The 15,646-nt window shown below is 44.2% G+C and overlaps 3 protein-coding genes across 3 annotated transcripts; 2 read left to right on the top strand and 1 right to left on the bottom strand.

Annotated features, from left to right (window-relative positions):
- Window positions 1–117: 117 nt before the first annotated feature.
- Window positions 118–1,482, bottom strand: LOC128715658 (GTP-binding protein 10 homolog). The gene is made up of 4 exons (XM_053810568.1): window positions 1,441–1,482; window positions 853–1,375; window positions 424–786; window positions 118–344 (listed from the first exon to the last, which is right to left on the bottom strand). Exons 1-4 carry the CDS (start codon window positions 1,480–1,482, stop codon window positions 118–120), a joined length of 1,155 nt encoding a protein of 384 aa, XP_053666543.1.
- Window positions 1,483–1,748: 266 nt separating this feature from the next.
- On the top strand, window positions 1,749–3,330 carry LOC128711954 (protein phosphatase methylesterase 1). The gene is made up of 5 exons (XM_053806845.1): window positions 1,749–1,825; window positions 1,962–2,154; window positions 2,226–2,335; window positions 2,436–2,747; window positions 2,820–3,330. Exons 1-5 carry the CDS (start codon window positions 1,749–1,751, stop codon window positions 3,328–3,330), a joined length of 1,203 nt encoding a protein of 400 aa, XP_053662820.1.
- A 2,710-nt stretch (window positions 3,331–6,040) lies between these two features.
- LOC128710913 (carcinine transporter) lies at window positions 6,041–9,974 on the top strand. The gene is made up of 6 exons (XM_053805776.1): window positions 6,041–6,166; window positions 7,541–7,765; window positions 7,833–8,012; window positions 8,207–9,057; window positions 9,247–9,466; window positions 9,546–9,974. The coding sequence occupies exons 1-6, from the start codon at window positions 6,041–6,043 to the stop codon at window positions 9,972–9,974; spliced, it is 2,031 nt and encodes a 676-aa protein (XP_053661751.1).
- The last annotated feature ends 5,672 nt before the right edge of the window (window positions 9,975–15,646 follow it).

Genomic DNA, 15,646 nt, shown 5'->3' with positions numbered 1-15,646 from the left:
CACATACGTGTATGCATGCGCACATGATACGGTACATTGACGGTCCTTGCTAACCATTACTTCTTCGCCATCCATAAAACAACTTGATGTATATTCCTACACTAAACATACTATGCTTTATACAACTTTAGGTCCTCGCTCATTTAGCTTTAGCTGCAGCTGATCGTTTCTGTCTACTGATTCTTCTTGTTGTACCGCTTCTTCGGCCTTCAAATCGAGAATTGTCCGCACTTCTTGCTTAACTTTTTCAATTTCCTTCATGCTTTTGGCTGAAATTGGTATAACGGCGTCAAGCGAAAGCAGCTTATTAGGTATCAACTCTTCGGGACACAATTTCAGACCATCTGTGTGAGTAAAAGAAAAGAAAAGAGAAATAATTTATTATATTGATTTGAATATTGAACACCGAGATACGATGCTTACCCTCTAGCGAATGGAAGTACTGTTCGTATTTACATATCTCATCCACTGCTCCTTCCTTGTCCATTTTGTTGATGATCAGAGCGCAGGGTTTATCGAGCAACGATTTGTCGTATAGTTCCAGCTCTTTATTTAGCGCGTACACCGTCTCGAGACAGTTGCGTTTGCGGTGCTGTTGACTTAGCTGAAACCCAAACACGTCCACGATGATCAACAATAGTCGGGTGCGTTCGACGTGCTTCAGGAACTTGTGACCCATGCCAAAGTTCGCATGCGCTCCCTCAATCAGCCCGGGCAGATCGGCTATCGTTATTTGCCGATAGTCCTCGTACTCTATCGTTGCAATTTGGGGTCGAATTGTAGTGACTAGAATAAATAAGAAACGTCTTCGTAAGAAATTTGCATCACATTCCGCCAACAGGATGGACTCACATGGATAGGATGCAATTTTTGGCGAAGCATTAGAGATTGCTTTCACGAGCGTGCTTTTGCCCGCATTGGGAAAACCAACCAACCCAACGTCCGCAATAAGCTTTAGGTCTAGTGTTACGGTACGAAGTTGACCGGGTTTGCCGAGGAACGAATTTCCCGAACAACCACCACTACCGCCACCGGCAGCCAGATAAGATTTTCCTTCCTCATCCAACTCTGAAATAATGCCTGTCTCTTGGTCTAAAACACGAATACCCACAGGCACTTCCACCTTTTGGTCCATTCCTCTACGACCGAGAATTCTAGCCTTGGAACTTTCCTCTCCATTTCCTGCGACGACACGTTTGTTCGGATGCTTCGTTACGACGTCACGTAACGATTTTCCTTCCTTTGCCACAAAATATACTGCACCGCCCTGCCCACCGACACCGCCGTACTTGGGCAGACCATTACCACCGTGGCCACCTTTTGTAGTTAGGCGCAATGTGTCCAAAAATCGACTCCGGAGATAATTACGAATTGGCTAAAATAGGAAGTAGTTGGAAAGTTAAAGTGATATATCATATCAAATGTGATGTTTTACACTACCTTTGTAACAGATTTTAACAAATAATTTTGGATAAACACCATTTTTCCTAATAAATTTGCATAGCGACGAGAGAGTAGAACCGGCAACGTTTTGATTGTTTTGACCACATTTGTTTACATTCACTGACGGTTGGCTGACAGACGGGAGCAAGTAGAACGAGTCGATTTCACGCACAAGCATCGCTGCTGTCAGTTGTGTTTTTGTTCGATTTTTTGTACCTGTCGCAGTAGCGGTCGATGTTGGAAAATTGTGTTGCCCATAAAAGTGTAAAGTGTTTACAAACTGCTCCCGGTATCCCGGTCATCTTATGTCCAGTCTGCAGCGTGTTATCATGAAATCCAGACTACCACCGATGTGTCCCAATCCACGGTTTCCCAAACCGAGGTAAGCTCCGTTTGGTCCGTTTCTAACGCACGCATCTTACGGCATTAAATTTTCACGACCCCAATTCCGTTTCGTCCGATGACCCTGTTGCGTGCCAATTTCTGAATCCTTTTTGTTTGTTTTGCTCCGTTTTCAGTGATCGCGGCTTTCGGCGACAGACGGATTACAATCCATTAATGTGGGATGAATTCTTCGCAGAAAAGAAGGACGTAGAAACGAAGCAAGGTAAATTCAGAGTTTATTTGTCCGCTCCAACCGAACCGGGTGCACCGTTGCTGGTGTTGCTTCATGGTGGGGGATTTTCCGCACTGTCCTGGGCACATTTCAGTGTAAGTATAGTGTTTATGTTTTTTTTTGTAAGCTTTAATTAAGGAGTGTTTCGTTGCTTTTTCGTTTGTAGAGCGAAGTTACCAAGCTGATTCACTGCCAGTGTTTGGCTTTCGACATCCGGGGACATGGTGATACGTACACGGAAGAAGAAGATGACCTATCAGCAGAACGATTGGCCACGTATGACACAATTGCCCCACTGTTGCATTTTTTGTTTCACAGATAAGCGATACTGAAGAATCATGTTTCCTATCTTTCCCATTGATTACACCACACGCAGAGATGTTGGGGACGTGATGCAAGTGATGTACGGAGAGTCCGCCCCGCCAATCATACTAATGGGACACTCGATGGGTGGTGCAATATGTGTACATGCAGCCAACATGTTTGTGCTTCCCTCTCTTATCGGTGTGGTTGTGATCGATGTCGTCGAAGGTACTGCATTGGAAGCGCTGGCAAGTATGCAGAGCTTTCTCCGATCGCGTCCCACCACGTTCAAAAGCATTCAGCACGCGATCGAGTGGTGTGTTCGAAGCGGACAGGTACGGAACGTGGAATCGGCCCGTGTTTCAATGCCTGGGCAAATAATTAAGTAAGTCTCGTGCAAACATATATCCATCGTATGCGATCACAATAGATGACTTATGGGCCTTTTGTTCTGCAGCATCGAAACAAAACAGCTGGCAACGAACGAATTACCGCTCAAAGCAGATGCTTCCGCCGAGGAAAAGCTTGAGTTTAAACATCCAATGACGATATCGGAAGATGCAGAAAGTGGCGATAATTCGAGCGCCTCCGGAAATGATCCTGCCATCACTCCACCGGCAACACCATCCGGCACGTCAATGAATCTGCGAAAATACGCCTGGCGCATAGATCTATCAAAGTCGGAAAAATACTGGGAAGGATGGTTCTCGGGCCTGAGTCAAAAGTTCCTAGACATTCATGTGCCCAAGCTGCTGCTACTGGCGGGCATTGACAATCTTGATCGAGCGCTCACCGTCGGACAGATGCAGGGTAAGTTTCAGCTGCAAGTTCTCGCCCGCTGTGGTCACGCCGTGCACGAAGATCGACCGCACGAGGTGGCTGAAGTATTAGCAACGTACTTGATAAGAAACCGATTCGCGCAACCGACCACCGACGGACAGTTCCTGAGGCATATGCCTGCGTGTTAAGCATTGGCACTAGTAGCGGATCCGTGTATTTTCTCTCACTAAGTAAAAAAATAAATTTCTATTTATGATTGTAGTTGCATTATGTTTTTCCCCTAGAACTGTTTTAGGCATGAGAAATAATGTTCAATGCTATTTGATATTGTATTCGGATCAAGTAGGAACATCAGGAGTGGAAGGTTTGCATTTAATGTAAAAACAACTTAGAGAGATTAAACTTCCCAGTCATCACAGTCCTAAATATTGCCTATAAGATTCTGTTCCAAATTCCCTACTATGGATTTGCTCCCCGCAACACATACTTCGTCGGATCTTTAACCTGGGTATGTTGAAGGAAAGTCTTCGAAGAATTAAATCGTCACTCGGCGTCAGTTCTTGAAGAATTGTCTTGAGTATCAGGTCATGTCAGCAGGACGTTCTCAACTTGTGTGCAGGCCAAGAAGAAAATTCTACATGATGCCTTGGTGAGAGTTTCCATCAACAAGAAACGTTCGCTTCCATCCGTAAAGAGTACATCTAATCAACAGTGACACGGTGATTGACTGTAAATTCCATTGAATGGTTCCGGCTTGTTATAATTACATAACATTAAGCTGGTGATGAATGTTTGCGATCTTGTCCACCGTTTAAGATCGACCCGTTACTACAGTACCAATTACAATTATAAAGACCCCTATTTGTAGGACCATCTGTTACCTCAAGGGTTACGCACACGCGAGCGAGCTAGCGTGTGTGCGCGAAGGAAAGGGCGGAATAAATTTCCCATTACGTGCCAATGGTCTATCGGTCATTCATGGAATTCGCCAACTACTCCGCAACCCGTGGATGCTGCATTTCGTGCATTCTTGACAGATCAATGGAGGGTATGCACGTATGAATGAATCAGGCCCGATGGCCGGTAAGATTCACCGCACCAGATAAGAGCTGATATCGCGTGCCTTGAGAGATAGCTTAACCATCAGCATAATGGCACCCGTATCGACCTACAGGCAAGGCTTTGAAGATCAAGCCTCATATCACCACCGAGATTACCATAGCCCCCATACCTATTCTCGTGTGGAATGATTTACGACCGGTATCAAATTGTTTTGAATGTGGCAAATTATTCAATTCTGATGCGATGATGATTAACTGCGCAAACACCTTCAACGCCGTCGTCGACGTCGTCTCCAACTCAATGCACTCCGACGGTGTGTGTGTGTGTGTGTTTCGTGCCCCACGTGTCTTGGGCGAAGGGGTTCGGAATCGGTTGGACACGCAAGCGCTGTGCGGTTTTCCCGCGCAAACAACACAGCTTCCCGTAGGTTTGCCGCGTATCGATTGCACAAACCGCACCGTTGCTCACATACCCTTGACTGGACTACACTACGCGAGTCCGGTGAAGGGGGTTCGCAGGTCGCCGAAAGCCTCCATCCGGTTGGTTGGGCCAGCCGGGCTAGCATCGCTCAGTCGTTAAGGCCCCAGCGAGCTCACCAGTGGTGCGCAACGGATCGTACGTTCGGGTGTGTGTTCGTTCTCGGCGACCGTAGAAACTGTGGGACCACATTGGGCTGGACTCGTTCCGTGTGCACGGCCGTGCCTCGGTTTGGTTTTATAAACCCGTGTTATGATTGTTATAATTGGATTTGAGCGTCGAGTTTCCGATTACGCGCGCGTCCCCGAAGCTGCCCTGTCTGTAGGTGATACCGATCGAACCGAAGTGCCGAGTACACCGCAACGGCAGTCGCGAATGCTAAGTCGGAAGCAGTCGTTGCAACTGCTGCACGGTGCCGCCAACCGTACACGGGGTGGTGCGTTTGCCTATGGATTTTGCTCAGTTGTGAGGACGTGGCCGTGCACACGGCAGGCAAGCGAAAACACAATGCTGGCCAATCGATTCTGGTAGTGTGCAAAATTCGCGCTGTATCTGAAGAGTGTGCAGTTGGGAATGTTGTGCAAAGGAGAAAAACTTTGTGTTAAATAAATCGAATGTCCGTGTAAGTGAATGTCCGTTCCATGGAAGATATTCAACATCAACCAGTCCTGCATCAACTGAATGACCTCAATAAGCGTCCTCTGTGTTTCGTATAGAATGTGGATACATCCACAGCGCGTGTACACTTATCCGATCCAGCTGGATCAGATAGGTTGAGAAAAGTCCCAAGGTGGTTTCGATTGAGGTTGGCGTTTGCTCGTCCAAACGGTCGGATGGGAAAGTTCGCAGAACGCGCATACGCATCAAGAAGTAGGGGGATTTTTGCGTACCTGATGTGATGCGGTTAGATGCAACAGTGAGCACGTGCCATGGTAGACAACAGGTTCTAAAAGTGTCCAGTGATTCGCGAATTCAAGCTCACACCACCCCATTCAGTGTGGTGAGTTCGATGCGGATACGTTAACGTTCTTTTAGTTGCGCCGAAGAGAGTGAGAGCCGTTCTTGTGTCACGAAACATAGCACAAACCATGTTGGTGCACTAATTAAATAATCACCGTGCGCAAAAGAACCCCACCAGCGTGTGAGAGCAGTAGGCTACGGTGGAAGAAGTGCTTTGCGTGAAGTGTTCCTGAAACTCTAACCGGAGCACATCAACGGAGGCCGTCGTTAAGGCGAAGAAGCTTGCAACGCGTACCGCAGTGAACCGCGCCAACCAACAGGGGGAAGGCAACGTGGTGCGGCAGTATTAGTGAGCACAACGGGTTTTTGTGCTACACCGGAAGCAGAAACACGGAAGTTATGAACGGCAAACGGAGCAGCAGTTCGGCAAAGCCGTCCTTAGAACCACCGAAGGAGATGAAGGAGGAGGAGGAGGAAAATTTGGATGAGGGGGAGATCCTGGAGAGTGAGAAGATGATGTCCGAGGTGAGTGAGCTGTCGTGTCTAGATAAGAAAATTTCCAATCTACTTAAAAAGTAATTTGTGATGCACTCGAAATAGTATGTCCAGGAGGGTATTATTTTGCGATTAATCAGTGAAGCGAATAAAACGGGCTTGACGGAACCAATTGCAACACGGACTCCCCATTAAGGCGAACCAGTTGCGTTTGATCTTTAGCGCGCCTTCCTTTACTTTGCTCACGCGAGCAGAAGCAGCGAATTGGCATTTATGGTAAATGATTTTATTTGCACGCTTTTCCGTTGCGTTGCCGTCCATTTATGCACACACGCACTGCATCTCAGGCAGCACGTCAGCAGTCTCGGAAAGGAAAGACCGCATACGGTTGAGAGAGATGCATGCGATGCATGCTAATTGAATAATGTTGTAAGGAAGTCAACTTTGGGAGATACTGCAGGTTCGGAGATGCCAGACATCGAGGTATTTCAAGGCTGGGAAGTAATGGATGAGGAACTCAGTCAGAAGCGCATATTTTGATAGGACTAACTCTAAGTGGAGCAAAGATTTAACCAAGTGTCTTGATGATTCTTCAAAGATCATCAAAGTCCTGACATTAAAGATCTTAAATCGATTCTTGTCTAAAACGCACCAGTTCCGGGTCCAGATCCTGTTTAAAATAATTGTTGTAAAATTTTTAAAACGAATAATTTATACAGTTTAAACATATTTAAACACAAGTATTACTTGATCCTCATAAAATCCCCTCATGACTATTAATCCTTCCAGAGAGTCCAGAAATATAGGTCATCAAAATACAACTGATGCAATGTACGCAAATCCAATATAACAAACCCGGAGCACTAGTTCTTTAAACACGTGCAAACGCCATCTTTTTCCAGTCCTCCAAAAGTCCTCAGAGCCCTGGGTTGGGTTTATCCCGGAAGCACATCAGCTTAAGCGAGGATAAACCTTCCCCGTTTTGCGTGGATACCGTCCGTCGGGCGACGTAATAGAGTGTGTACAAAATGCACGCTACAGTAACTATTACTGTCACCGTCAAGATTATGCAATAAATAAACAAGAGGCCATCCGAGCATAGAGCCAGAGTGGCGGTCACCATACTAAAAGAGGTGGCAGTACAAATGGCGACTAATCCGTTTACCAGAGTCAATTACAAACATTCACGCTCGAGTAGTTTGGCGACACTTTAGGGGCAATGGAACTGGTGGAGTTGTCGCGAGTTCTGGGTCTTTTTCCGTGTTTTTTTCGTTCTACCCCCTCTAATACTTTTATAATGTGGCTCTATTACGGGTTTGGGGTATTGTGAACATCGTTGCGATCGCCTTTCATGTGGGACGATGGGATAAAGGATTGCTTTTCTTACTCTCTTGTTATCCACAGGAACCTTTCGATTTGGATGAACTGCTCCCCGTGATAGGAGAGTTTGGTCGTTATCAGAAGCTATTGCTATGGTTGATATGTCTTCCCGCCTGCATACCGTGTGGGTTCTGTGCATTTAATCAACTATTTATGACGGACGTACCGGAGGAGTACTGGTGTCGGGTACCAGAACTCGAAAACTTCACCGCCGAGGAACGCAAAATGTACTCCATACCGATGGTGGAGGTAAGAACCTCTCGATGCCCGATCATACCCAACGGTGTTCGATAATCGCTTGTTCTCGTCTCCGTAGCTTGACGGGGTGGAAAGTTACAGCAAATGTTCCCGCTACGCAGTGGATTGGAAAGAGATACTGAACTACAGTGACGATCTAGAAGGGCCGCTGGCACCGAACAGCTCATGGCCAACGGAACCGTGTCTGGATGGATGGGAGTATAACACCACCGTTGTACAGTCATCTATAGTGATCGATGTGAGTATTATTGGAAGGGGAAACCCCCAACAGAGAGACGAGATTTTGTTAGCAATATTTGCCTTGCAGCTCATGCAAATAAAGGTGTTTAATCGGAGTTCGTAATGTGTGATTCCCTTAAAGTAAGCTGAAAAGACTTCTATACCATCTCCAATGCTCTCTCTATTTCTTTTATGTATAACCTTTCGTAACAGTTCAATCTGGTGTGCGATTACGACATCTATCCTACACTAGGGCTAGTAGCGCTCAACACCGGTGGTCCCGTTGGTGTGTATCTGTTCGGTCTGCTAAACGACCGTCTAGGCCGGCGGATATCGTACTTCTCCTGTCTGGCAACACTGCTCATCGGTAGCTTCATCACCGCCGCCAGTACCAGCTTCTGGATGTGGGCTTTCAGCCGCGTCATCGTCGGCCTTACCATACCGGCCGTCTACCAAATCCCATTCATTATTGCGCTTGAACTGGTCGGCCCAAACTATCGGTCCTTCGTCACCGTAATGACCTGTACGTTCTACACGTTCGGCATCATGATGCTGGCCGGTGTTACCTATCTGATACGGGACTGGGTACAGCTGACACTTTACACTTCCGTACCGTTTCTGTTCTACTTTCTCTATCTGCTCGTAATGCCCGAATCTCCCCGTTGGTTACTGATGAAGGGTAAGCTTGAGCAAGCGCTGTTAATACTGGAGAAGATGGCCAACGTTAATGGCAAGCAACTGCCGGACAGTTTTCGAAAGCGGCTGCAGCAGCGCGTCCAGGCGGAGAAGAGCCGTACGACGAAGCGCACGGAACAGACGATCGGTGCGTTCGATTTGTGCAAAACGCCCAACATGAGACTGAAGACGATACTGATCACGTTGAACTGGTTTGCCAACGAGACGGTCTATCTGGGACTGAGCTACTATGGACCATCGTTGGGGGAGAATCAGTACCTTAGCTTCTTTCTGTCCTCGCTCGTCGAGATTCCGAGCTACATTATTTGTTGGATTATCATGGACCGATGGGGACGTCGGTGGCCAATGTGTTTACTGATGATACTGAGGTAGGAAGAAAGATAAGGCGGCTTATTGGGACTGAAAGTATGCAATATGGATCGATTTCTTCAATAATTTGTGGTAAAATGAAGAAAATGGCTCCGTATAGCATACTTTTAGGCGCATTGGAGACTTAATGAGGCGCCTGAATGTATGCTAACAATAAATGTAGTAACAATAGCAATTATCAATTGCAGCGGTATAAGCTGTATTGTAACTGTCGTCCTATCGGAGGATGCGGTTACGGAAACACTCGTACTGTACCTGCTGTCCAAGTCGATGATATCGGCCTCGTTCCTGATTATTTATCCATTCGCTGGGGAGCTCTATCCGACGCAGGTTCGTGGTGTTGGCATTGGCACATCCAGCTACATCGGTGGACTCGGTCTTATCGTTATTCCATTCATTACATACTTGGTAAGAAGGATCTTCCAAACGGAACTGTGTCCAATAACTAACGTTCGAATGTTTCTCTCTCTCTCTCTCTCTCCCGAAGGGCAAAGAAAACCTTCGCCTACCACTCGTCATAATGGGTTGCGTTTCCGTACTCGGTGGATTCACCGGGCTTCGGTTACCGGAAACGCTACACCATCGTCTTCCCCAGACGCTCGAAGAAGGCGAACTGTTCGGGCAGGACTGGACCTTTGACGAGTGTTTCCGGTGCATTCCGAGCAAAAAGTCCCCCACAAGCTCGTACGAAAACCTGTCGCACGATCCGTCCGATGCGGCACTCGAGCTGAATGCGGCTGTCCCAATCAATGCCGGTACGTTCGCTACCGGGTCGGGTTCGTGCTCCACCGAACGGACACCGCTCGAGCTGGCCCGGATACGCCGACAATCGATGAAGCGGCTCGTACGGCAGGCTAGCACGATGGACACGCAGAAAACGAAGGATGGTGCTATGCAGTTGACTTACTGGTTTTGAAAGCCGAAGGGCACACCAGTGGCCACCGAAAGGTTGTTGTGATATAGGACATCGATAACAAAGTGAAAACACACACACATACACCGTGGATGTATTTTTTGTATTAACAATAAAGAAATACGTATATGTATATTTTCGAGATTTTCTCATTCATGGGATTTGTGTGTTGTTTGCTTGCTGTTGCTGCTGCTGTTCATTTACTGCTCCCGTTTTGCTGTCTGTTTTTGTTTTAACTTTCCTTCTGCAACTGTCTACTGTCTTAAATTCTGTCTCTTTATATGGTGTGCTCGGACAACAATTATAAGGGCATTTTGTCTCTCTATTGGGACCAGGACTTTTGGGGTACATTTGTTGTTTGTCTAGTTTTATTTCGTAACATATGCCTATAGGATCTGGTATCTGTATGCTGCTTAATTCTTGCCTTTAAACACCATTTATTCTGCTCCTGCTCAACGTAACGTTGCTCACTAGTGTGGTTGATGTACAGCTATAGTTTATGGATGTTAAAACGTTCACTTACTGGCTGGCGATGCTGTTTTTGTTACTCTAGTTGTGTGGGTTTGTTGTGTGTAAGCCTTCCTCGCTCTGCTTCTCTGTTTTGGGGTGCATTTGGGATTTCATATACATTCATATACTGCAAGTGTGATCGCCGGGCTTATTTTGTTTTATCTTCGTCCTCTATTTATCTCCCGTCCCGTACGCTTTGCTCATATAAATCGGACAATATAACATTGAGTATGGTTCGCAATATCTTTACGGTTTCACATCTGAATCTGTACCTTTCCGTCCGCCTGTCTGCTGCTTCTGAGCAGCTAACGCTTTACCCTCATCAGAATTACTGATCGTTTTAATATTTAAATAGTATATCATTTTGTAAAAGTAAAACTTACACACTAACGGTCTTAAAATGTATATCGTTTTGTTATGTTATCGCTTGTACGATACTGCACTGTCCTATCGTTTACATTTGTTCGTCCCTAGCTCGCCTTAGAAGAAGGTTCTTTCTTTTCTTTTCCCCTTCTTTTCTCTTTTCGCTTACTTGTCCCTATTTGTAATATCTTTTTTCGTTTTTGTTTGTTCTTACCTGTTTCCTGTTTTCCCATTTTACGTTTATATGCAGGCTGTTCTTATCTTACTTGTTAAATCGTTTAATGAAAAATAGAGGGATTCAGCTCGTTTCGTGAGATGGCCCCCGGTCGACAAACTACAGAAGGACACATCGCTTGGCATTAGAATTGGGTTTTCTTCTCTTTTTTGCTTCCATTTGCTAACAATGCAGGCTAACAATAGTAATCAGTTTGTTGGAGGATATGTTTCGAAATCGTGTTTAGGTTGTTGGTGTGTGTGTATTGTATATTTTGTTTCTTCTTTATCGATATGCTAACAACTAATAGGATATTGAACGCTTCGATTACCGTCGGAACGGAATCTATTAATATCTCTCTCTCTCTCTCTCTCTCTCTCTCTCTCTCTCTCTCTCTCTCTCTCTCTTTGCTCTGTCATACGCCACACACATACGGGGCGAATCTATGCTCAAGTTTTGTACTGGAGAGAGTGTGTGTGTACACAAAGAGTACACAAAGAGTGAAAAACAATACTAAACTATCTAATAAGTTACTAGAGCAACACAAGGGAGGCATGTGTATGAGAGCGCAATGGAGCCGGACGACAAAATGGTGCAACAACGACACATTTATATGTTTTCTTACCGCTTAATGCTATTGTGTATCGAAAAATGCCGGAATAGCTATTTAACTCTTTGTTATCTTCTCCTTTCAGCAGGTTCGCTTTAATGATGTGGGTCGGTTTTGCGTGTGCTGTGTGCCTTTTTGTTTTACTGTACGATAGAGGACGGACATTTTTATGGTTCATTCATATAATTATATATTATCGTTGCTTTATATTCTTCCATCTGGTTAATGATTAGCTTGTCTGTCTCTTTTTCTATTTGAGTCCTTGTTATGCAAAAATTGGAGTGAAAAAGCAACAAAGTTTTCGTATCAAATGTGTCGTTTGAAAATACCGGCGAATATCGGTTGTATTGTCTATCCGACCAATATGCCATTTCTAAACACGGTGAGGTAATACAGCGAAGGCGACTAACATTGTTTTATCGATGACAAAAAGGCGATTTCGGACAGAGATATGACACCGGAAAGCGGCTACAGTGTTTGTGTGTGGTTTGGTTAGTTTTGATACTAACATTTACGGGTTTTACGGCGAAACAGAATCCTTCCACGTAGCGGTCGAGAAAATCGAACGAAAAAACAAACACACGCATTCCAATAGGGAGTGTTTCACTACTATCAATTATATCACAAAGGGTGCCAAAACGTAGTTCGAAAAAGGGAATTTGGTGAGTAGTGTTACCGCTGCTTAAAAGGACATCGATGCTGTTTCCACCCTCATCGAACCTATCAAACATTCAAATAGTAGCCCTAAAATATATTTCTTATCTCGTTTTTTAAAGTTCTTTGAAATTCTCTTGTTCAATCTTAATGTTTTGTTCCATCATTCCGAAAAAGTTTCGTTGCTTAAGAGCGAAGAATTTGATTCTTATATATGACCGCTCCTAAGGATGTAATAACACACACACGCACACACGCTTCATTCATCACCGACGAAGGTGTATATATATAAACTTTATCCACTATGCAGAAAATTTGGTTCCCATGTTGTGTATGTCTGTGTGCTTTTCCTTTTTGCTATTTCCCATTTTTTTCTTATTTACGTATCGGTTGCTTCAACCCGCGCAAATGTTTATGTGTTTTATACAGGTTTCCATATTATAACGTTCTTTTCTTTATGTAAAACAATTTCGTTTCCCTATTTGTCTTTTTCCACAAGTCTTTTAGCCGATAGTTTGTTGTAACAGTAATTGTTTTCATCCAGTGTGGGCGTGTGTATCTGTGCTTCTCGATCGTTCCTAAGTCTGGTATAGGTTAACTTCAAGGCATTTTGTTTTCCTCTGTTCCCCCGTCCTCACTGTTTGTTACCTGTTTTGTGTGTCTTAATTTTGCTAATTCTATTAACAAACTTTTCTCTTTACTCTTTTTCACTTTTACTTTTCTTTTCTCGCTGCGTTGTGGGTTCTATTGTTTTATGTGATAAACCTAAGCATTCTCGTATTTTGCTGCATTTTTTCCCTTTCTCTCCAGGAAAGAACAATAAAATGGCACTTTCAGGTATCGATTTAATTCGTTTTTTGTATCGTTTTTCCTTTTCTATCTTTGTGGCTCTGTGTGTCTTTTGGTTCCTATCAAATGCAATGAAAAAATAAATCATACACGTTAACTCATCGATTTCATTCGCGATGTAGATGGCGTTTCAGAGAGAACAGCTTTAGAAGACAAAACGTTCATTTCAAAAGGAGCTTTCAGAAGGCAAACTTTTTTTCACGTTCAGAATTGTAAGGCTCAACAGCCGGGCATTTGTTGTTTTTTTTTTTTTGTTTTAACGAGGTGAGGCTTCGTATGTGTGTGTAGGCACGTGTGAAATAGAATATGGTTTTAACTACCGAGCAGAAAGCGGGATGCAAGTGGTCGCTACACATTAACCGATAACAACGCCAGCTCGTTCATTCATCTTCACGGCACTGAGAGCATTCAAGCGAAAGCTTTTGCAGGATATGTGTCCCTATCCTTAATGATTTAAACGCAACCTTACGGGTAAATTGTTCGCTAACAACGTTTATGTACACAAAAAGAAGCATCTTAAACTTGGCATTTTATAACTAAACTATGAATCAAAACACTACACTAAACTATCGTCGCGAGATAACAAACCGGAAGGAAACGAGAGATTACGCTATGAAAATATAAAAAAAACGCGAAACAAACAAAAAAGAGACCGACAAAATCGTGGGCTGGAGCAAGAAATAAACAAACATAAAAAACGAAGCTAAAACGCATAATTATAAATCAAACAACATAAAAGTTCAATGGCAAGCTCTGGTAACGTAATTATTGCTAATCAAGCAAATCAAGATTTCGTGGAGGTGCTGAAGCCGCTTCAACCTTGTGGAGCACACTCCATTGCATGCGCCAAACAGGATACACCTTTCATATTCTTTCTGTGCCTGGGTATGTGTTTTATGTTGCTGGAGGAACATTTTCACGGGGGACATTGCCTTCATTCTTCGCTGAATAAGTTCATGGGCTGGGATTTGTGCTTGCTATTCCTTTTCCTTTTTTACCTAACCTATATTGTACGTAACACTGAATGGGTTAGATGTTTATATGTGTGTGTATGGTTCCGGGTTATTTTTATGTTTTGCTAGTGAAAAATGGCTTCCTCCATTTTCGTATCCTTTCGTACGGTGGTTTTCCGCTTTTCACTTTGCTTTACAATTAAAATTATCCGACTAGCATAAAAGTATCGCAATAATGTTTACAAATTTATTATTATTTCCTCTCTTGTTTTCTTGTTCCACTCTCTTTTGCTATCCTTCTCTCTCTCTCTCTCTCTCTCTCTCTCTCTCTCTCTCTCTCTTTCTCTCATCATTCTTGTAAACGAAGTTATCGTATTTTGTTATTTTTATTATGTTTTTTGTTGTTGTTTATCATTGGGCTGGTTTTTTCTTCTTCTGGTTTGGAGGCGCTTTTCTTCAAATTAGTTTCACATATTTTGTTTTGTACTACTTATGGTAATCTATTTTATTTACTGTTATGAGTAAAATAATGGGTAGCTAATGTTGTTTGTTAATGTTGTTTTGAAACTCGACTCAGGTGCCGGAAAATTTTCGCATGAAATTATTGAATCCTACGAGACCGGTTTATCGACATTCCTAGTCCCGCACTCTCTGACAAAAGGCTTGTGTGCCTTGGTGGACATTGAACATTTTCATCACTTTTGCTTTCCGGAAAAACTTTCCTTGCAGCGAAAGGTAACGAACGTTGACCAACGATTGATTTATTTTCGTCACCCGCCCAAAACACTCGCCACTACTTAGCCGGTGGCAAAAAAACGAACACTTTGCAAAAACTTTCCCTCCTTCCTTGATTGGGAATGCACCAACCAAAAAAAAAAAATCATCATACCCACCGGGGGTGAACTACCAAAGGAAAAAAAGGGAAAAAATCAACCGCCAAAGGAAAATACTGGTTGCGGTCAATAAATTAACTGAAACGTTATTTTGTCCAATCCAAACCCGGCCGACCAGTCGCCGAACAATCTACATTTATAATAACCACCACGCACACGAAAATGACAAACACAAGGTGCGGGATGTTGTGATAGGGGGTACGGTGGCCCGCTTGAGGATGCTTTTTGCTCCCGGGGGTTTAACAACGGATGATTCCTCCCCACTTTGGTGAGAAGAAGAGGTTAATGAACCTGCAACACCAAACAAGCAAAGCAACGTCTGCGCTAAATGCGGTCCACCGAAAGGGAAGCAAAACCCGCGAGCGGAAGGATTCTTCTTCGCTTGCTGATGCATAATTCATGTGGAGACACTCCGAACTCCGGTTGACGAAGTTTTTCTGCGGCCCCAAAAATCGAAATAAGCAGCACTCATTGAGTGGTGCTTTAGGCTGCGATAAATGCAATTTTGTATACGTTTGTGTGAGTGGTGCGCTAAAAACAGACTCACGTCGGCACGATAAACTTAAACGCTGGGGCAAGCGGGAAACCCCTGTGGACGCGATCCTAGGTGAAAATCGAAAAACTCATCA

The sequence above is a fragment of the Anopheles marshallii genome, chromosome 3, assembly GCF_943734725.1.
Source record: "Anopheles marshallii chromosome 3, idAnoMarsDA_429_01, whole genome shotgun sequence".
Lineage (NCBI taxonomy): Eukaryota > Metazoa > Arthropoda > Insecta > Diptera > Culicidae > Anopheles > Anopheles marshallii.
Note: the sequence above shows the minus strand (reverse complement) of the source record. Positions and strands in the feature narration are given on the sequence as shown.

Excerpts from the sequence above, each read along its gene's own strand:
- LOC128715658 (XM_053810568.1), bottom strand. The coding sequence starts at position 1,482 with ATGGTGTTTATCCAAAATTATTTGTTAAAATCTGTTACAAAG. Across the intron at positions 1,376-1,440 it reads TGTTAAAATCTGTTACAAAG|CCAATTCGTAATTATCTCCG; the intron begins GTAGTGTAAAAC and ends TTCCTATTTTAG. Across the intron at positions 345-423 it reads GTACTTCCATTCGCTAGAGG|ATGGTCTGAAATTGTGTCCC; the intron begins GTAAGCATCGTA and ends TTACTCACACAG.
- LOC128710913 (XM_053805776.1), top strand. The coding sequence starts at position 6,041 with ATGAACGGCAAACGGAGCAGCAGTTCGGCAAAGCCGTCCTTAGAACCA. Across the intron at positions 8,013-8,206 it reads AGTCATCTATAGTGATCGAT|TTCAATCTGGTGTGCGATTA; the intron begins GTGAGTATTATT and ends CTTTCGTAACAG. Across the intron at positions 9,467-9,545 it reads TTCCATTCATTACATACTTG|GGCAAAGAAAACCTTCGCCT; the intron begins GTAAGAAGGATC and ends TCTCTCCCGAAG.
- LOC128711954 (XM_053806845.1), top strand. The coding sequence starts at position 1,749 with ATGTCCAGTCTGCAGCGTGTTATCATGAAATCCAGACTACCACCGATG. Across the intron at positions 1,826-1,961 it reads CCACGGTTTCCCAAACCGAG|TGATCGCGGCTTTCGGCGAC; the intron begins GTAAGCTCCGTT and ends CTCCGTTTTCAG. Across the intron at positions 2,155-2,225 it reads TGTCCTGGGCACATTTCAGT|AGCGAAGTTACCAAGCTGAT; the intron begins GTAAGTATAGTG and ends TTTCGTTTGTAG.